The sequence below is a fragment of the Papio anubis genome, chromosome 20 (genome assembly GCF_008728515.1).
Source record: "Papio anubis isolate 15944 chromosome 20, Panubis1.0, whole genome shotgun sequence".
NCBI lineage: Eukaryota > Metazoa > Chordata > Mammalia > Primates > Cercopithecidae > Papio > Papio anubis.
Genome location: NC_044995.1, coordinates 16,101,439 through 16,122,943, shown reverse-complemented (window position 1 = coordinate 16,122,943; position 21,505 = coordinate 16,101,439). Strand labels below are relative to the sequence as shown.

Here is a 21,505-nt window from a genome sequence, read left to right as displayed (position 1 = left end):
TTTTCTCCAGGCCACCTCTGGGAAGGGAGGTTTAAGCCTCCTCAGACCAGTTCTTGCTGGTTGGAGTTTGTCAACCAAGTCATCCTGCTGTTTGCAATGTAAGACGAAAGGATTTCACGGGGGGAGGGGATAAAGGGGAAGGGGAATAGGTAGGTGGGTGGTGTGGGTTGGAGGTAGGGAGAGAGAAGCGTCTCAGCTCACTCAGGCCTGGGGAAGGTGTCCCTGGGAACAAAAGAACCGGACAGTTGATTCCAAAAAAGGACATAATTAGGAAGGAGCAATTCTTCCGCTTCCTCCTCCAAAACCTGCTCCTCCTATAGGGTCCCCAAATCAGGAAAGCCCTACTGCGTTTGGGTTTTTGTTTTAGAGACGAGGTCCCACTCTGTCGTGGATGCTGGAGTGCAGTGGTGCACCTCGGCTCACTGCAGCCTCAGCCTTCCTCCTGAAGCACTACTGTAACTCTGTCCCCAGGCTACAGCTCTGTGCTTCTTCCTGATGCCTCCCCTCCACCCCTCACCAACTGTCCACACAGGGTCCCAGGCATTCCTCCCACCCTCTCTCTCCTCCCCTCCTTACGGCTTCTCCTCCAACTCCAACTCCCTCTGGGCTATCAGCCTCCATTCCTGTGCCCTTCCTATCCACCTTCACAGAGTAGCCAAAGGAAGCTTCATAAGACACACACCCAACTGTCCCCCTGCCTTACCTCTCTGATGCTCCACTCCTTGCATAAATCCTCAAAATAAAGCACAAACTTTTTTTATTTTTAGAGACAGGGTCTCGATCTGTCCTATAGGCTGGAGTGCAGTGGCCAGGCCTTGACCTCCTGGCCTCAAGCCATCCTCCTGCCTCAGCCTCCTGAGTATCTGGGACTACAAGTACATACCACCATACCCAGCTAAATTTTTAAAAATAATTTTGTAGAGATGGGGTCTTACTATGCTGCCCAACCTGGACTCCTGGCTTCAAGCCATCCTCCCACTTCAGCCTCCTGAATATCTGGGACTACAGGTGCACACAACCCTGCCCAGCTAAGTTATTATTATTACTGAGATGGAGTCTTGCTCTGTCACACGGGCTGGAGTGCAGTGGCGCGATCTCAGCTCACTGCAACCTCCACCTCCCGGGTTCAAGCAGTTCTCCTGCCTCCTCCTCCCAAGTAGCTGGGATTACAGGTGTGCATCACCACGCCCGGGTAATTTTTGTATTTTTAGTAGAGACAGGGTTTCACCATGTTGGCCAGGCTGGTCTTGAACTCCTGACCTCAAGTGACCCACCCACCTCGGCCTCCCAATGTGCTAGGATTCCAAGCGTGAGCCACTATGCCCAGCCAGACTCAATAAGCTGTTACTGAACAAATGAATGAATGCATACTAAGCAAATCTTACACAGAGGCAGGCAGACACACCAAAATACTCAGACAGAGGCAGAGAGAGAAGTCACAGAGTCGGTTTCTCTAGAATAATCTGAAGCTCTTGGCTCAACATTTATTGCCCCTTTCCTCTGTTCCTCATGTCCCAGAACGCCACCCTCCCAGATGGGGACAGAGTGCTACTGGTACTGGTGGGAGGGGTAGGTGCTGTGGCCGTCGTACTCATCAGTGGTGAGGCAGTGCAGCATGAAGTGGCCCAGGTCATGTTTGGAGATGACCCTCGAGGGCCCTCGTCCATCCAGGGTTACTGTGTACGCCCCAGTTAGCGGCTGGTCTCCTGTGAAGTAAAGACAGAAGGGCTGGGTGAAGCAGTCACCTTTCCCCTCCCCCAAAATTTGACCCCCAGAAAGACCTTTCCAGGGTGCCTACTGTGTGCCCAGCCTGGGTGGTGTCACAGCCAAGAATGGACTTCCGGTATGCAGGTGCTCATCTATATCCTTTGCTTCATTCATTCGAGAAATCCTTATTGATTACCTATTATGTGGCCAGGGACAAAGCAGACAGGAATCCCCTGCCCTGGCCAGTGGCGGTGGCTCATGCCCATCAGCCCGGCACTTTGGGAGGCTGAGACAGGAGGATCACTCAAGCCCAGGAGTTTGAAACTAGCCTGGGCAACACAGGGAGACCTTGAGTCCACTAAAAATACAAAAATCAGCCGGGTGCAGTGGCGTGCCTCTGTGGTCCCAACTACTCAGGAGGCTGAGGCTGGAGAATTGCTTGAGCCAGGGAAGCTGAAGCTGCAGGGAGCCATGATCGTGACACTGCACTCCAGCCTGGGCGACAGAGCAAGACCTTGTCTCTAACAACAACAACAACAACAAATTATCTGACAGTAACCAACTAAACTTAGGGATAAAATGTACCATCACCCAAGCAGAGACAGGCTGGAATTATGCACAGTATGGAACACACACCCTTGGCTGTGTGTTTGCTTGGGACAAAGCGGACGGGAATCGCCTGCCCTGGCTGGCGTCTGTAATCTCAGCACTTTGGGAGGCCAAAGTGGGAGGATCACTTGAGCTCAGGAGTTTGAGACCAGCCAACATGGCCAAACCACATCTCTACAAAAAATGCAAAAATTAGCTGGGTATGGTAGCTTATGCCTGTAGTCCCAGCTATTTGGGCAACTGAGGCAGGAGAATCACTTGAGCCCAGGAGGCGGAGGTTGCAGTGAGCCAAGATTGTGCCACTGCACTCCAGCCTGGGCAACAGAGGGAGACCCGTCTCAAAAAAAAAAGAAAAAAAAAAGGAACACACACCCTCACCCCATGCGGCATTCCTGCCCAACATGTTTAATCTGAATCTGTGGCAAAACAGCTAGAAAATTCCAGAATGTGGGCCTTTTAAAGTTACCTGGCCTGGTTAATGTTATGAGAAACTTAAAGAAAAAGGGCAGGGTAGGTTGAAAAAAATTTTTCTGTTTTTTTTATACAGAGTCTTGCTCTGTCACCCAGGCTGGAATGCAGTGGCACAATCTCAGCTCACTGCAACCTCTGCCTCCCAGGTTCAAGCAATTCTTGTGCCTTGGTCTCCTGAGTATCTGGGATTACAGGTGTCCGCCACCACACCTGGCTAATTTTTGTATTTTTAGTAGAGACGGGGTCTCACCATGTTGGCCAGGCTGGTCTTGAACTCCTGACCTCAACTGATCCGCCCACCTTGGCCTCCCAAAGTGCTGGGATTACATATGTGAGCCACTGTGCCGGCCTGACAGTTGAGGAAATTTTACTATGGAGTGGATACTAAATGATATGACAGTAAATGTCACTTTCCTTAGGTGTGATCATGTTTTGTGTGCAAATATCTTTCTTTTAGGAGATAGCTGTCTAGATATTTAGGAGTGAAGTGAGACAATGTTGTAATTCCTCTCAAATGATTAAGCCAAATATATATGCATATATTTTTTTCACAATATATTCAGCAAAATCTATCTATATATTCATGGAGAGAGAGAGAGGAGGAGAGAGGGAGAGAGAACAGGATAAAAAGCTAAGCACTGAACCTAAACAAAGGGTTTATGTGTATTCACAAACCTTTAATGCGTTCAACTCGGGAGGTTTGAAAATTTTCACACACTTGGCTGGGCGCAGTGGCTCACACCAGTAATCCCAGCACTTTGGGAGGTCAAGGTGGGCAGATCACAAGGTCAAGAGATCGGGACCAACCTGGCCAACATGGTGAAACCTCGTCTCTACTAAAAATACAAAAATTAGCTGGTCGTGGTGGCGCATGCCTATAGTCCCAGCTATTCTGGGGGCTGAGGCAGGAGAATCACTTGAACCCAGGAGGCAAAAGGTTGCAGTAAGCCAAGATCACGCCACTGCGCTCCACCCCAGCAATAGAGCGAGACTCTGTCTCCAAAAAAAAAAAAAAAAGAAAGCCCAGGCATGGTGGCTCACACCTGTAATCCCAGCACTTTGGGAGGCCGAGGTGGGTGGATCACAAGGTCAAGAAGTTGAGACCATCCTGGCTAACACGGTGAAACCCTGTCTCTATTAAAAAATACAAAAAATTAGCCAGGCGTGGTGGCGGGTGCCTGTAGTCCCAGCTACTCGGGAGGCTGAGGCAGGAGAATGGACTACAGGCATTGAGACGGGGTTTCACCGTGTTAGCCAGGATGGTCTTGATCTCCTGACCTCGTGATCCGCCCACCTTGGCCTCCCAAAGTGCTGGGATTACAGGCGTGAGCCACCGTGCCCGGCCATTAATATCTATCTTTTCTTGTCTTTTTCTTTTTTTCTAGACAGGGTCTCACGCTGTTGCCCAGGCTGGAGTGCGGTGGCTCTATCACAGCTCATTGCAGCCTTGATCTCCTGGGCTCAAGCCATCCTCAAGCCACAGCCTCCAAATAGCTGGGACCACAGGTGTGTGCCACCATGCCCAGCTAATTTTTTTTTTTTTTTGTATTTACATTGTAGAGATAAGTCTATGTTGCCCAGGCTGGTCTCAAACTCCTGGCCTGAAGCAATCCTTCGTCTTGGCTTCCCAAAGTGATGGAATTACAGGTGTGAACCACCATGCTTGGCCTGCATATCTATCTATCTATCTATCTATCTATCTATCTATCTATCTATCTATCTATCTATCTATCTATCTCTATCTCCCATACTAGAAATGTAAGCCATGGCCGGGCATGGTGATACAGGCATGTAATCCCAGCTACTCAGGAGGCTGAGGCCCCAGAATCCATAGACATAATGGATTAAACCATTAGCCAGTGGTAATCCCCTCAACCTTCAATCCCTCACCACTCCTCAGAAGGGAAAGTCCCAACCCTCTAATCCAGCCTTAGTCTTTCTGGTGACCAGACCTGAAGCTGCCTAGGGGATGCCAGCTCTCAGTGAACTCATCAGCATAGAAAAAGACATTTATCATTTTGGAGATTCCAAGGATTTTAGGAGTTGTATGCCAGGAAACAGGGACAAAGGCCAAATATATATGTCACAATATCATAGGAAGGTTTGCAATTTTAGGGTGATCAGGGAAGTCCTTGCAGATCTCCCCAGAGGGCAGGAGGGAACAGGCAGATGGCATTGGTGCCACCAGGTCCCTGCCCTGCTTACCTATGTGTGGCGGCATCACAGCCACGTACTTCAGGCCCGATTCCTGCAGCACCTTGTGCATCCGGATGTGGTCATCGGTCACGGCCTGCAGTCGTGGGGGCACCTTGGTGGGGTCCCAGAGCAGGAAAGCTGGAGGGAGGACACAGGGCAGGATCAGCCTGGGCTCTCTCTCTCTCTCTCTCTTTTTTTGTTTATTTGAGACAGAGTCTCGCTCTGTCACCCAGGCTGAGTGCAGTGGTGCAATCTCGGCTCACTGCAACCTCTGCCTCCTGGGTTCAAGCAATTCGGCCTCAGCCTCCCCAGTAGCTGGGATTACAGGTGCACACCACCAGCCTGGCTAATTTTTGTATTTTTAGTACAGACAGGGTTTCACCATGTTGGCCAGGCTGGTCTCAAACTCCTGACCTCAGGTGATCCGCCCTCCTCCACCTCCCAAAGTGCTGGAATTATAGGCATGAGCCACTGCGCCCGGCCAAGGGCCCACTTGTCTTGATGCCAGGACAAAACCCTGCCATGGCTCACCATTGCCTTCCAGTTGCAAAAACAGGGGAGTCCTCTGGGCCTCCTCTTTCCCTCACAGGCCAGGTAAGAGCTGTCTGCTGATCACAGTAATTCCAAATCTGACCTCTTCTCACTCTACCTGGTCCTGTCCACTGTTTCCTCTTGCCTGGACCAGCCCAGCAGCCTCCTCCCTGGTCTCTCAGCCCCTCCTTCCCTCCTCCCAAGGAGCCCATGAACACCCCTATCAGTTCACATCCATAGCTCCATCTCACTCAGAGTAGAAGCAAAGTCCTCATGGCCAGCCCTCAAGGCCCCACCTGATATGGCCCCATCAGCTCTCTGACGTCCCTGCCTACCCTGCCTACCACTCTCCCTCACATGCCTCTGCTCCAGCCAGGTTCTGCCTCCCAGCCTTGGCAATGTCTGATCCCTCTGCCTCTGATGCATTTCCCTCTCTTTTTTATTTTCTCGGAGACAGGGTCTCATTCTGTTGTCCAGGCTGGAGGGCAGTAGCGTGAACACGGCTCATTGCAGCCTTGACCTTCTGGGCTGAAGTGATCCTCCTGTCTTAGCCTCCTGAGGAGTTGGGACCACAGGGGTGAGCCACCAAACCCCACTTTTTTTTTTCTTTTTTTTTTTTTTTTTGAGACAGAGTTTCCCTCTCGTCACCCAGGCTGCAGTGTAATGGCGCCATCCCGGCCAAGCCTGGCTAATTAAAAAAAATTTTTTTAGGCCAGGTGCGGTGGCTCACCTCTGTAATCCCAGCACTTTGGGAGACTGAGGAGGACAGATCGCCTGAGGTTAGGAGTTTGAGACCAGCCTGGCCAACATGGTGAAACCCCGTCTCTACTAAAAATACAAAAATTAGCTGGGTGTGGTAGTTCATGCCTGTAGTCCCAGCTACTCAGGAGGCTGAGGCTGGAGAATCGCTTGAACCCAGGAGGTGGAGGTTGCAGTGAGCTGAGATCACACCACTGCACTCCGGCTTGGAAGACAGAGCAAGACTCCATCTCAAAAACAAAGCAGAACAAAACAAAAAAACAAAAATTAGCTGGGTGACTTGGTGCGTGCCTGTAATCCCAGCTATTTTCAGGAAGCTGAGGCAGGAGAATCCCTTGAACCTGGGAGGCAGAGGTTGCAGTGAGCCGATATCGTGCCATTGCACTCCAGCCTGGGCGACAGAGCAAAACTCCGTCTCTAAAGAAAAAGAAAAAAAAAGTTTTTTTTGTAGTGATGGAGGTCTTACCAAGTTGCCCAGGCTAGTTTTGAACTCCCGGGCTTAAGAGATCCTCCCACCTCGACCTCCTAAAGTGCTGAGATTATGGTGTGACCCAGGACCCTTTGTCATTTCCCTCTCATAGCCACATGGCTCCCTGTTTTCTTTGCAGACTTTGCTCAAAGGTCACCTTTCCATGCAGCTTTTCTTGACTGTCCTGCTTAAAATAGCAAAATCCCATCTCCCCCAGCCCAGTTTACCAATTCCTTTTCTTGGGGCCTTGTTTTCTCCCTAGGACCCTTCCCCTGTCGCCACACCCTAGAGTTATTCTGTGACTCTTGCTATCACATTTCCTGCTCCAATCCCAGCCCTTAGAAGTATTTGGAACATTGTAGGTACTCACTAAATATTTGTTCAGGAATTAGCTTTCAACAAGCTATAACTTGGCCAAGCTATACCGGCTGACATTTGTAGAACTTTTACCTCAAGCCAAGAACCATGCTAAATACTTTTAGGAGCAGTTTGGTGAATAGTTAAGAGCTTGGGTTCTGCCTAAAGTCAAGTCCTGGATCGACCACTGGCCAGCTTCCTGTTTCCTCATGTGCAAACTGGGATGATATAAATTGTTCAAAGGCTGGGCACAGTGGCTCACACCTGTAATCCCAGAAGTTTGGGAGGCTGAGGTAGGAGGATCAGTTGAGTCCAGCAGTTCTAGACTCGCCTGGGCAAGATTGGTGAGATCTGTCTCTACAAAAAATTAAAAAATTAGCCAGTCGTGATGATCCACACCTGTGGTCTTAGCTGCTCAGAAGACTGAGGTGAGAGGATCACTTGAGCTCAGGAGTTCGAGGCTGCAGTGAGCTGTGATTGCACGACTGCACTCCAGCCTGGACAACAGAGCAAGACCTTGTCTAGAAAAAAAATAAATAGTTTGAGTAATGTTAGTGGTTATAAAAAGGTGTGTCACAGAGACCAGCCTGGGCAACATAGCCAGACCCTGTCGCAACAAAAACATTTTTAAAATTAGATGGGCATGGTGGCACATGCCTGTGGTCTCAGCTACTCAGGAGGATCCCTTGAGCCTAGGAGTTGGAGGCTGTAGTAAGTTATGATCACATCATGCTCCCTGCAACCTCCACCTCCAAGTTTCCAGTGATTCTCCTGCCTCAGCCTCCTGAGTAGCTGGGATTACAAGTACGCGCCACCATGCCCAGCTGATTTTTGTATTTTTGGTAGAGATGGGGTTTCACCATGTTGGCCAGGCTGGTCTCGAACTCCTGACCTCAAGTGATCCACCCGCCTCAGCCTCCCAAAGTGCTGGGATTACAGGTGTGAGCCACCACACCTGGCCTAGGGTTTCCTCTTTTCAGATGAGAAAACTGCGGTGCAGATTGTGAAGTGGTGACCCAAGGCCACACAGCAAGGATCTCAGGGCCCTATTCCCCTTCTCCTCATTCCATGTTTTTATCTGCAGCCTCCAGTCTCCAGTTCACAATCTCAAATCCAGTCTCTAACTCACCCTGGGTTTCTTTCTTTTTTGTTTTGTTTTGTTGTGTTTTGAGACAGGGTCTCGCTCTGTAGCCCAGGCTGGAGTGCAGCGGTGCAATCACAGCTCACTGCAACCTCCACCTTCTAGGCTCAAAGGCTCCTCCCACCTAAGCTTCCCAAGTAGTGGGGACCGCAGGTGCATACCAACACACCCAGCTAATTTTCTGTATTTTTTTTGGAGAGATGGAGTTTTGCTATGTTGCCCTGACTGGTCCTGTACTCCTGGACTCAAGCAATCCGCCCACCTTGGCCTCTCAAAGTGCTCCGATTACAGGCGTGAACCACTGTGCCTGGCCTTACTCTGGATTTCTTTCTAATCCTCTCAGTTCCCTCCGTAAAAAACAATCCTCCTCAAGCCCTAATGGAGAAACTCCAAGCTTCTTAGATGACAAAAATCTTTCTAATCTTTTACCTTGACATTTGAATATGGAGGGAATATTAAACTCTAATAATTAGAGGGTGGAAGATAATTAAAGGGTGACCATTGCACTGTGGTGCTGGAAGAGAAAGGTCCTTTTCTTGGGACTTGCCGAAGGTGTCGGTGAGTGTGCAGCTCCGTTTCAAATAGTTTAGGAAGTCCGGGTGCAGTGGCTCACACCGGCAATCCAGCACTTTGGGAGGCCAGATCACTTGAGGTCAGGAGTTCCAGACCAGCCTGGCCAATATGGTGAAACCCCATCTATACTAAAAATATACACACAAAAAATTAACCAGACGTGGTGGCGGGCACCTGTAATCCCAGCTACTCAGGAGGCTGAGGCAGGAGAATCCTTTGAACCCGGGAGGCGGATGTTGCAGTGAGCCGAGATCATGCCACTGTGCTCTAGTCTGGGTAACACAGTGAAACTCCGTCTCAAAGAAAGCAAAAACAAACAAAAAACCCAAATAGTTTAGGAGAACAAAAACAAAAACTATTTGTGTATGTGTATGTGCATAAACCAATTACAAAACACAATCACAATTTTAAAATCAGGAATATGGCTGTTGGCCAGGTGCAGTGGCTCACGTGTAATCCCAGCACTTTGGGAGGCTGAGGCTGGTGGATCGCTTGAGTCCAGGAGTTTGAAACCAGCCTGGGCAACATGGCGAAACCCTATCTCTACCAAAAATACAAAAATTAGCTAGCCTCATAACCCGGTCTCAAAATAAATAAATAAATAAATAAATAAATAAATCCAAACTTAAAAATTAAAAAAAAAAAAAAAGGAATACGGTTGTTCACATGACTATTCTTTTAACTTTTCTGTTTATAACTTTTTATAATAAAAAGTTAAAAAGTATATTGAGGACCTACACACTGAAGTAAGCAGCCATGAGGTATAAGCTAACTTCAAATGGGTCAGAAAAGAAAACACTGTGTGTCTGTGAACAGAGGGCGGTGGGTATACCGGTGTCCTTTCAATTTTTCTGTAAGTTTGAGATCATTTCCAAAGAAAAAGTTAAGCTGGATTCAATGGCTCATAGCTGTTGTCCTAGCTATTTGAGGGGCTAAAGTGAGGGGATTCCTTGAGCCCAGGAGTTCAAGGGTACAATGAACTATGATCATGCCACTGCACTCCAGCCTGGGTGACAGAGTGAGATCTTGTCTCAAAAAAAATTTTTTTTTTAATTAAAAAAAATCCTGGCACACATAAGACATTAATATTTAGAAAACAATCTAAACAAAAAAACAAAAAAAAAAAATTGAAAAAAAGAAAGCATATTCAATCAATTTTACAGGTTCGTCTTTTTCATGGAAGCAAAACTTAACCACTTAAATTGATTTTTAAGTCATGGGAGAGGCCGGGCGCGGTGGCTCAAGCCTGTAATCCCAGCACTTTGGGAGGCCGAGACGGGCGGATCACGAGGTTAGGAGATCGAGACCATCCTGGCTAACATGGTGAAACCCCGTCTCTACTAAAAATTACAAAAAAACTTGCTGGGCATGGTGGCGGGCGCCTGTAGTCCCAGCTACCCGGGAGGCTGAGGCAGGAGAATGGCGTGAACCCGGGAGGCGGAGCTTGCAGCGAGCTGAGATCCGGCCGCTGCACTCCAGCCTGGGCGACAGAGCGAGACTCCTTCTCAAAAAAAAAAAAATAAATAAAAGAAAAGAAAAGAAAAAAAAAGACATGGGAGAGTCTGGACGTGGTGGCTTACACCTATAATCCCAGCACTTTGGGAGGCCGAGGCAGGAGGACTGCTTGAGGCCAGGAGTTCAACATCAGCTTGGCCAACATGGCGAAACCTTGTTTCTACCAAAAATACAAAAATTAGCAGGGCATGGTGGCAGGCGCCTGTAATCCCAGCTACTCAGGAGGCCGAGGCAGAAGAATCGCTGCAGGCCAAGATCGTAGTCCCAGGCACCACGAACCCGAGAGGTGGAGCCTCGGTTGCCATGAGCTCATATTGCGCCACTGCACTCCAGCCTAGGCAATGGAGTGAGACTTCATCTCAAAGAAAAAAAGACATGGGAGAAAAAAACCCAAAAATTAACTGCAGACCATTCCAATCTGGGAACAAAAGTAAGGCCTTGTCTCTACAAAAATATCAAAAAATTAGCCAGGTGTGGTGGTGCATGCCTACGGTCCCAGCCGCTTGGGAGGCTGCAGTGGGGAGGATCACTTGAACCCAGGTTGAGGCTACAGTGAGCCATGGTCGCACCACTGCACTCCAGCCTGGTTGACAGAGCAAGACCGAGTGAACCATTCTGAAATCGCAAGGTTACTTGTGTATTACTTTTCCATTTCAAAGCTTGAGGAAAAAAGCCATAAATGATTTCGCTTCCTACCCTCCAGCTAGGTCTGGCCTCCAGGCCTCTTTGCTTGCTTTGTCCTCTGCCTGGAGTGTAATTACAATCATCAGGCAGTCCTCTTTCATGTCACTTCCCTTTCCAGGGAGGCAATTTGTGTGATGAAACACACTTGAGATCAGGAGTTCGAGACCAGCCTGGCTAACATGGTGAAACCCTGTCTCTACTAAGAATACAAAAATTAGCCAGGCGTGGTGGCAGGTGCCTGTAATCTCAGCTACTCGGGAGACTGAGGCAAGAGAATCCCTTGAACCCGGGAGGCAGAGGTTGCAGTAAGCCAAGATCATGCCATGGCACTCCAGCCTGGGCATCAGAGCGAGACTCCATCTCAAACAAACCTCAAAATAACTAAAAATACATACGTACACACATACATACATAAATAGATTATACAGGACAACTATTTGCTTAATGTCCTTGTCCCCATAATCAGGAGCTCTGTGAGGGCGGAGACCTAGTATATATCCACAGCTCTATCACTTCCTCTGGCGGGCCCACCCTGACCTCTCTCAGCCTGGGTCAGATACCTCCTCTGGGCTCCCACAGTCCTGTAGTTTCTCCCATTGTGGCCCTATCCCCTCTGCCTGCCTCCCCCATCCCAGCTTTGATGATCTGGATGTCAGTTTGATCCTGGATCTGTTTACCACCTCTCTCCCACCTGTGATCTTGTGTATGCAGGGCCCAGGGCTGCACAGGTCACCACTGTGTCCCCACCATCACCCAGTAAGGTTCAGGCACACAGCTGGTGCTCAGTAAATGCACAGGAACATGGAATGGCTTCAGTGTCACCTTTCAGAGGCCCCTGGGCTACCTTCCCAGTACCCCCCAGTTCAGCCCCACCTCCATGATTCCACCACCCACCCGAGGTGCAGGCCACGACCTTGTCCACACCATGAGCCTTCATGGCTGCCACAATGTTCCGGGCGCCCTCGGACATCACTGTAGTGGGACCTTAGAGGGGACAGAGAGTGGCTGTCACTGGTGGGCGGCGGCGGCGGCGGCAGGGGTGGCAGGGGTGGGGCTGGGGGCGGGGGTGGCGCTGGGGGCCGAGGTGTAGGGGAGGGCCGTGGGCAGAGGGGGGGCTCAGTACTGAGGTCATTGCGGGTGCCCAGCAGCACGATGACAGCATCCTGCCCAGCCACGGTCTTGTCCACATCGGCTGCCTGCAGAACATCCCCCACTACCACGTGGGCCGGCTGGGGCCCCTCTGATGGCAGCCTGGAGGAGTCCCGCACCAGCACCGTCACTTCGTAACCTGTGGGCAAAGAGGAGGAGAGAATCTGGTCAGTGGGCTTGTGGGCTGGCACTATTGGGCTCCAGGGGCTGGGTCTTAGAAGCCACCATGAACTCTCAAATCCATCCCCTCCTCTGTTCTGGGGAAGTGGTCGTCAAACATTTTTTGTTTTTGTTTGTTTTGTTTTTGAGACAGGGTCTTGCTCTCCTGCCCAGGCTGCTGTGCAGTGGTGCAGTCACAGCTCACTGCAGCCTCAACCTCCCTGGTTCAACTGATCCTCCCATCTCAGCAGCCCAAGTAGCTGGGACTACAGTGCGCACCACCACACCCAGCTAATTTTGTAATTTTTTTTGTAGAGAAGGGGTTTTGCCATGTTGCCCAGGCTGGTCTTGAACTCCTGGGCTCAGGTGATCTGCCTGCCTCAGGCTCCCCATGAGCCACTGCGCCGTGGCCTTCAAACATTTTTGCTGGCATACCTACAATTGATGCTTAGTATTGAGCTGGTTATTAAAATAAACCATACCTTGGCCAGGCATGGTGGCTCACGCCTGTAATCCCAGCACTTTGGGAGGCTGAGCCAGGCAGATTATCGGAGGTCAGGAGTTTGAGACCAGCCTGGACAACATGATGAAACTCCATCGCTACTAAAAAATAAAAATTAGCCGGGCATGGTGGTACATACCTGTAATCCCAAGTACTTGGGAGGCCGAGGCAAAAGAATCACTTGAACCTGAGAGGCGGAGGTTGCAGTGAGCAGAGATTGCACCAGTGCACTCCAGCCTAGGTGACAGAGTGAGACTCCATCTCAAAAAAAAAAAAAAAAAAGACCATAACTTCATACCTTCATAATTCATAAATAATCTGAACTGAAGCCTCCAAGCACCACACCCTGTAACTTCCCTTCCCTCTATTTATTATTATTATTTTTTGAGACGGAATCTCACTCCGTAACCCGGGCTGGAGTGCAGTGGCACGATCTTGGCTTACTGCAACTTCTGCCTCCCGGGTTCAAGTGATTTTTCTGCTTCAACCACCCAAGTAGCTAGGACTACAGGCACGTGCCATCATGCCTGGCTATTATTATTAATTTTTTTGAGATGGAGTCTCACTCTGTTGCCCAGGCTGGAGCACAGTGGTGTGATCTCAGCTCACTGCAACCTCTGCCTCCCAGGTTCAAGCGATTCTTCTGCCTCAGCCTCCCGAGTAGCTGGGACTACAGGTGCATGCCACCACATTGGGCTAATTTTTGTGTTTTTAGTAGAGATGGGGTTTCACCATGTTGGCCAGGCTGGTCTTGAACTCCTAACCTCAGGTGATCCACCTACCTTGGCCTCCCAAAGTGCTGGGATTACAGGTGTAAGCCACTGTACCCAGCCAGCAACTTCCCTACCCTGTAACAACTAAAGGGTTAATGCTGGCACTGCACTGGTCTCTGCCTCCCATCCATGGTCCTGGAGGAAACTGAGGTCCTGAGGAGGACATGGGTGACCTACAGACTCACAAGTGCTTGGATTGGTCCCAGCCTTGCTGCCTGGCCTTACTGCTGGGAAGCCCAGTCCTCCTTTAGTGGTTATTACAGATTTTTAATATTGTCTTAGTATATTCCTTCCCAAAATAATTTTGGATAATTTTGTTCCTCTCCAACACACACACACATACACACACATTTTAAAGTTCACAACTAACATATTTCTTCCTTTGTTTTAAACATTGGCAAAGGATGTTAACATTTGGGTATACTGTAATAGCTATATATATACATATACATATATATATATATTTAGAGACAGGGTCTTGCTCTGTTGCCCAGACTGGAGTGCAGGGGCACCAATCATAGCTCACTGTAACCTCAAATTCCTGGGCTCATGCGTATTATAATCCCAGAGCTTTGGGAGGCCAAGACAGGAAGATTGTTTGAGGCTAGGAGTTTGAGACCAGACTGGGCAACATAGTGAAACCCCGTCTCTGCAAAAAAATAAAAAAATCTAGCCAGGTGTGCTGGCGCAACCTGTAGTCTTAGCTATTCAGGTGGCTGAGGCTGTAGTGAGCTATGATTGCACCACTGCACTCCAGCCTGGGCTACAGAATGAGACTCTGTCTCAAAAATAAATACATAAAATTAAATTAACAAAAAGTTTAGGCTAGTACCTGGCACAGAAATAAGAGCTACCTGGTGCTGGGCGCGATGACTCACGCCTGTAATCTCAGCACTTTGGGATGCCAAGGGAGGTGGGTCACCTGAGGCCGGAAGTTTGAGACCAGCCTGACCAACATGGGGAAACCCCACCTCTACTAAAAATACAAAATTAGCCAGGCATGGTGGCTAATAATCCCAGCTACTTGGGAGGCTGAGGCAGAATTGCTTGAACCTGGGAGGCGGAGGTTGCGGTGAGCTGAGATCATGACATTGCACTCCAGCCTGGGTAAAAAGAGCGAAACTCCATCTCAAAAAAAAAAGAGCTACCTGGTTGTTTGCTATTATCATGCCTTTTTTTTTTTTTTTAATTTTTTTAATTTTATACAGCTAGGGTTTCATTCTACTGAGCAGTCTAGGGAAACATAAAGGCCAGCTGTGGTGGCTCACGCTTGTAATCCCGGCACTTTTGGAGGCCAAGGCGGGTGGATCACTTGAGGTCAGGAGTTTGAGACCAGCCTGGCCAACATAGTGAAACCCCGTCTCTACTAAAAATATGACAAATTAGGCCGGGCGCGGTGGCTCACGCCTGTAATCCCAGCACTTTGGGAGGCCGAGGTGCGCAGATCACGAGGTCAGGAGATCGAGAGTAACGCAGTGAAACCCTGTCTCCATTAAAAATAAAAAAAAATTAGCCAGGCATGGTGGCAGGCGCCTGTAGTCCCAGCTACTCGGGAGGCTGAGGCAGGAGACTCACTTGAACCCAGGAGGCAGAGATTGCAGTGAGCTGAGATTGTACCATTACGTGCCAGCCAGGGCAACAAGAGCGAAACTCCGTCTCAAAAAAAACAAAACAAAACAAACAAATAACAAAAAACACAAAAAACAAAAAACACAAAAAGATACAATAAAAAAATTAAAAAGAGAGATGGGGTTTTGCATGTTGACCAGGCTGGTCTTGAACTCCTGGGCTCAAGTAATCTGCCTGGTATGGCCTCCCAAAGTGCTGGGATTACAGGCATGAACCACCGAGCCTGGCCTATTACACCTTTTAACCATTTTGCGACTTTATCTCCTGGCCTGCACCAGGCCTGCGTCTCCTTCCTGGTCCCTTTCCTGGGTCCTCCCTGGGCTCCTGGACCCAGTCCTGTCCTCTCCAATCCATATTCCACACAGCAGCCAGACAGAGCTTTCCACAGAAATATTTAAGTGCCTCCCTGCTCAGTTGCCTCCCACAAGCCTGAAATGCCCTGTGATAAAACCCATGCTCCTCATGCCAGCCTTCCAGGCCCCTCGGGATCTCGCTTCTCCTATCCAGCCTCTGGTGAAGGCTCTGCCCTCTTCACCCACAGTACTTTTTTTTTTTTTTTTTTTTGAGATGGAGTCTCGCTCTGTCGCCCAGGCTGGAGTGCGGTGGCGCGATCTCAGCTCACTGCAAGCTCCGCCTCCCGGGTTCACGCCATTCTCCTGCCTCAGCCTCCCGAGTAGCTGGGACTACAGGCGCCCGCCACCACGCCCGGCTAATTTTTTGTATTTTTAGTAGAGACGGGGTTTCACCATGGTCTCAATCTCCTGACCTCGTGATCCGCCCGCCTCGGCCTCACAAAGTGCTGGGATTACAGGTGTGAGCCACCCTGCTGGGCTTTTTTGTTTTGTTTTGTTTTTGAGACGGAGTCTGGCTGTGTTGCCCAGGCTGGAGTGCAGTGGCACAGTCTCAGCTCACTGCAACCTGTGCCTCCTGGGTTCTAGTGATTCTCCTGCCTCAGCCTCCCAAGTAGCTGGGATTACAGGCGCCTGCCACCATGCCTGGCTAACTTTTTGTATCTTTTTTTTTTTTTTGAGAAGGAGTCTCGCTCTGTCGCCCAGGCTGGAGTGCAGTGGCCGGATCTTGGCTCACTGCAAGCTCCGCCTCCCGGGTTCACGCCATTCTCCTGCCTCAGCCTCTGGAGTAGCTGGGACTACAGGCGCTCGCCACCTCGCCCGGCTAGTTTTTTGTATTTTTTAGTAGAGACGGGGTTTCACCGTGTTAGCCAGGATGGTCTCGATCTCATGACCTTGTGATCCGCCCGTCTCGGCCTCCCAAAGTGCTGGGATTACAGGCTTGAGCCACCGTGCCTGGCCCTTTTTGTATCTTTAGTAGAGATGGGGTTCCACCATGTTGACCAGGCTGGTCTCGAACTCCTGACCTCGTGATCCACCTGCCTCGGCCTCCCATAGTGCTGGGATTACAGGTGTGAGCCACTGCACCCGGCCTTAACTGCTCTTCCTTTAGTTCCTCAAATGCATGGTGCTGCTTCCTGCCTTCTGGCCTTTGCACGTGCTGTGCCCTCTGCCTGGAACTCCCTTTACTCTCTTTCCCCAGTCCCCCCAGTCACTTGTACTTCCTCTGTATGCTGACCTGCAGCAAACCAAGCACTCTGTGGGTCCAGGGACTGTGTCATATTTCCTGCCATCTCCCTGGCCCTTTATAAACACAAAAGCACAGGCATTACTGTCCCAGGGACCTTGGTCCAAACTCCAGCTCTGCCACCTACCAGCTGAGGAACCTCATGCAACCTCTTCCATGATTGGACCTCAGCTTTCTCATCTCTGAAGTGAAGATCACAGTACCAGCATCCCCATGCTATGTGACCACCTTTCATAGGGGAATGACACAAGATCTGTGCTGCCCTCCCACTTGGGGGAGCAGCAGGGGCTTGCATGGGGCCAATATGGGCATCCTTTTTTTTTTTTTTTTTTTTGAGATGGAGTCTCACTCTCTTGCCCAGGCTGGAGTGCAGTGGTGTGATCTCGGCTCACTGCAACCTTCGCCTCCCAGGTTCAAGTGATTCTCCCACCTCAGCCTCCAGAGTAGCTGGGATTACAGGTGTGCGCCACAATGCCCGGCTAATTTTGTATTTTTAGTAGAGATGGGGTTTCACCATGTTGGCCAGGCTGGTCTCGAACTTAAATGACCTGCCTGCCTTGGCCTCCTGAAATGCAGGGATTACAGGCGTTAGCCACTGCACTGGGCTTAATGTGGGCATTCTTTTTTTTTTTTGAGATGGGGTCTTGCTCTGTAGCCCAGGCTGGAGTGCAGTGGCACAGTCTCGGCTCACTGCAAGCTGTGCCTCCTGGGTTCATGCCATTCTCCTGCCTCAGCCTCCCGAGTAGCTGGGAATACAGGGGCCCGCCACCACGCCTGGCTAATTTTTTTTTATTTTTGGTAGAGATGGGGTTTCATCGTGTTAGCCAGGATGGTTTCGATATCCTGACCTCGTGATCCACCTGTCTCGGCCTCCCAAAGTGCTGGGATTACAGGCGTGAGCCACTGCGCCCGGCATGATTTTTCATATTTTCCTTTGCTCTATCCTTCTCTACCTATGTGTATATATATGTGTGTCTATATAAACATTAAATATAGTATATATTACATACGATAAGTATATACATATGTCTAGAAACACATGTATATGCGCACACACACATATATATACTTTTTTCCTATTTTAGAGTAAGTTGTAGAGGTCGTGCCCTTTTTAGTCTTTTTAATTTTTAATTATATTTTTTATAGAGATGTGGGTCTTCCTGTGTTACCTGTTACCCAGGCTGGTCTCAAACTGCTGGACTCAAGTAGTCGACCCACTTCAGCTTCCCAAAGTGCTGGGATTACAGGCGTGAGCCATGGTGCCTGGCCTCTTTTTAAGCTTTTTAAAAATCTCAGCCATCGGCCACGCATGGTGGCTCACGCCTGTAATCCCAGCACTTTGGGAGGCCAAGGCGGGTGGATCACGAGGTCAGGAGATGGAGACCATCCTGGTTAACACGGTGAAACCCCGTCTCTACTAAAAATACAAAAAAAATTAGCCGGGCATGGTGGCGGGCACCTGTAGTCCCAGCTACTTGGATGGCTGAGGCAGGATAATGGCGTGAACTCGGGAGGCGGAGCTTGCAGTGAGCCGAGATTGGGCCACTGCACTCCAGCCTGGGCGACAGAGTGGCACTCTGTCTCAAAAAAAAAAAAAAAAAAAATCTCAGCCATCAATACAAAAGATTTCATTGCCTAACCTGGTGTACACAAACCCATACATATATAATTGAAATGAGTTTCATAAAACTAATACTTAAAGTGATACATTTTGATACTATGTCATCAGTTGTCACCCTATATTGTTGATACACATTGTGACCATATGTTTGAGATCTCACTATAACTCACAGTTTGAGAAGCATCAGGTTGCAACAACCCTGCAAGGTAGGTATCATTATCCTGTCCACATTGATGGGGAAACTGAGACAATTTTAGGCAACTGGGCCAGGATCACACAGCTAGTAGGTAGAGAAGGTTGAATTTTTACCTAAGTGAGTCTGATCCAGAGACTGCAAAATTCAATGCTAGTCTAAGTACTTCCTACATAAGATCTAATTTAATTATCCCAAGAGCCCTAGGGCAAGTACTACCAGTTTCACCATGACCTTACACATGTCTAGGTACACAGATGACAAGGCATTTGGCCACACAGGCTGTAAGCCGCGGAGCTGGTGACTTGAATGTGGTCAGGCTGGCACCAGAGTTCATGCCTGTGAAGACTCTTGGTCCTACAGAACCATTGTGAACTCCAGTTAATCCAAGCCCTTTCCCTCCCTCCCTCCCTTCCTTCCTTCCTTCCTTCCTTCCTTCCTTCCTTCCTTCCTTCCTTCCTTCCTTCCTTCCTTCCTTCCCTTCTTTCTTCCTTCCTTCCTTCCCTCCTTTCTTCCTTCCTTCCTTCCCTCCTTCCTTCCTTCCCTTCTTTCTTCCTTCCTTCCTTCCCTCCCTCCCTCCTTCCCTCCCTTCCTTCTTTCCTTTCATCTTGCTGTGTCACCCAGACTGGAGTGCAGTGGTGCAGTGATGCAATCTTAGCTCGCTGCAACTTCCGCCTCCCAGGTTCAAGTGATTCTTGTGCCTCAGCCTCCCAAGTACCTGGGATTACAGGTAAGTACTACTGTGCCCAGCTAATTTTTTTTTTTTTTTTTTGAGATGGAGTTTCGCCCCTGTCACCCAGGCTGGAGTGCAGTGGTGCAATCTTGGCTCACCACAACCTCTGCCTCTTGGGTTCAAGCTATTCTCCTGCCTCAGTCTCCCGAGTAGCTGCGATTACAGGTGCCCGCCACCACGCCCGGCTAATTTTTCATATTTTTAGTAGAGACGGGGTTTCACTATGTTGGCCAGGCCTCCTGACCTCGTGATCCACCTGCCTCAGCGTCCCAAAGTGCTGAGATTACAGGCGTGAGCCACCGCACCCGGCCTCTTTTTCTTTCTTTTTATTTTTTTAAATTTTAGAGACAGGGTCTCACCCTGTCACCCAGGCTGGAGTGCAGTGGTGCAAACACAGCTCACTGTAGCCTTGAACTCCTGAGCTCAAGCAGTCCTCCCACCTCAGCCTTCTGAGTAGCTGGGACTACAGGCATGCATCACCATGCCCAGCTAATTTATTTTTATTTTTTATATTTTTGTAGAGATGGGGTCTTGCTATGTTGCCCAGGCTAGTCTCAAACTCCTGGCCTCAAGCCATCCTCCCGCCTTGCCCTCCCAAAGTGCTGGGATTACAAGCATGAGCCACTGTGCCTGGCCAGCCCTTCCCTTTGCTGATGGGGACATCAAAGCTGAGAGCTGGAAAGAGATTTTTCAGAGCCACAGCTCTGAAGCTCCCTAGGCTCCAGTTCTTAATCCCCCTGAGTGCAGTCCCAGCTATGACCAGCAGGGATGGGCAAGTGGAATTAGTGGATTTCCATGTGACTCAGCACCTTTCAACTTCTCTCACTTCCTCCTCCCCCAGTAAGTGCTTATCAGCAAATTGGTTTTTACTGAGAGGCCCACAGCTCCCCACTCTCCACAAGTCAAGATCGTCACGGGGTCTCCCTGGGGAAGGGAAGAGTTTCGAACCCAGTGAAGAACTTTCAGAGTCCCTCCAAGGGAGACAGCAGAGTGGGGTCCTGGTGGCCTCCACCCTTTTGGGGCACGCAGATAGTCAATATCTTCAGCGTCACCAAGGCCTGTAAGGGTGGGGCCCCATATCTGGAAGTCCCAGGCCCAGCTGGGAGTTGGTCAAGTCTGGGCTGTGGGGGCAGGGAGTGCTGGGGGATGGTTATCCCCTTTCCTACCCTCTCTCCTGGGGCAACTCCACATTTTCAGACCTCATTGACTTTCCCAGGACTGCTGTCCCCAAGTCTTCACTCATGTTTCTCTGTGACTCCTTCCCATTAGGTACTCACAGCAACCTGACCCCCCAACTTTTTCAATTGCCAGCCTGGGGACTTGTGGTGGTTAAGAGCATGAGCTGGGTTCAAATCCCAGCCCTGTTAGTTACCAGCTGTGTGATGTTGGGCAAGTCACTCTCTGGGCCTCAGTTTTCTCATCTGTCAAGTAGGGTAATACTAGTTAGTTCCCACTCCATTTTGAGAGCTCTCATGTGAAGAGATGACAGAGCAAGCTTGGCTTAGTAAATCCTCTCTGGGTGTGCGAACAACCACCACCACAACCACAATAATGACAACTGCATTGCAGAAGAGCTCTGGACTTACACATGACTGTGCCACGGGAGTCCCCCCGGGGTTCCCGGGGCCAATTCCTCTCTGGCTTGGACTCACATGAACTTGGATCTCACATCTTTTCCCATTTCTGCTCCCGTGGCCGCTTGCTTTGGCCCCTGAGTTCTCATACACCTGGCTGGGGCGTTCATGGCCCCAATCAGCCTCGGCCCTGCCCCATGGTGCCCCTTCCTAAAGCTCTGCCCGTCTGTCCCGTGACACGCCCCGCCCGCCCCGGCTCATGCCTGCTTGCACCGCCTGCGCCAGGGTGGTGAGCCCGGTCTGGCCAGTGGCGCCGAAGATCGCGATCTTCTTGACGGCCATTCTGCGAGGTCGTGGGGGTGCGGTGCAAGGCCTCAGAGTCTCGGCACGCGCGGGAACCTACTGGCTGCTGGGCGGCGCTCTCTGCCCTACTCAAGCAGGAACAACTGGGCGGAGCTGGCTCGAAGGGCCACGCCTCAGCCCAGCTCCGCCCGCGGCTCAGGTCAAGGGACGGGGCCTAACGCGGGTGGGCGGGGCAGGAGTCAGCTCGCATTCGCTCACCGC

General features: G+C 50.0%; 1 protein-coding gene across 1 annotated transcript; it reads right to left on the bottom strand.

Moving 5' to 3' along the window:
• Positions 1-1,448: 1,448 nt before the first annotated feature.
• On the bottom strand, positions 1,449-21,416 carry BLVRB (biliverdin reductase B). The gene is made up of 5 exons (XM_003915543.3): positions 21,205-21,416; positions 12,136-12,300; positions 11,907-11,996; positions 4,993-5,121; positions 1,449-1,706 (listed from the first exon to the last, which is right to left on the bottom strand). The coding sequence occupies exons 1-5, from the start codon at positions 21,281-21,283 to the stop codon at positions 1,549-1,551; spliced, it is 621 nt and encodes a 206-aa protein (XP_003915592.1). The 5' UTR covers positions 21,284-21,416; the 3' UTR covers positions 1,449-1,548.
• Between the last annotated feature and the right edge of the window lie 89 nt (positions 21,417-21,505).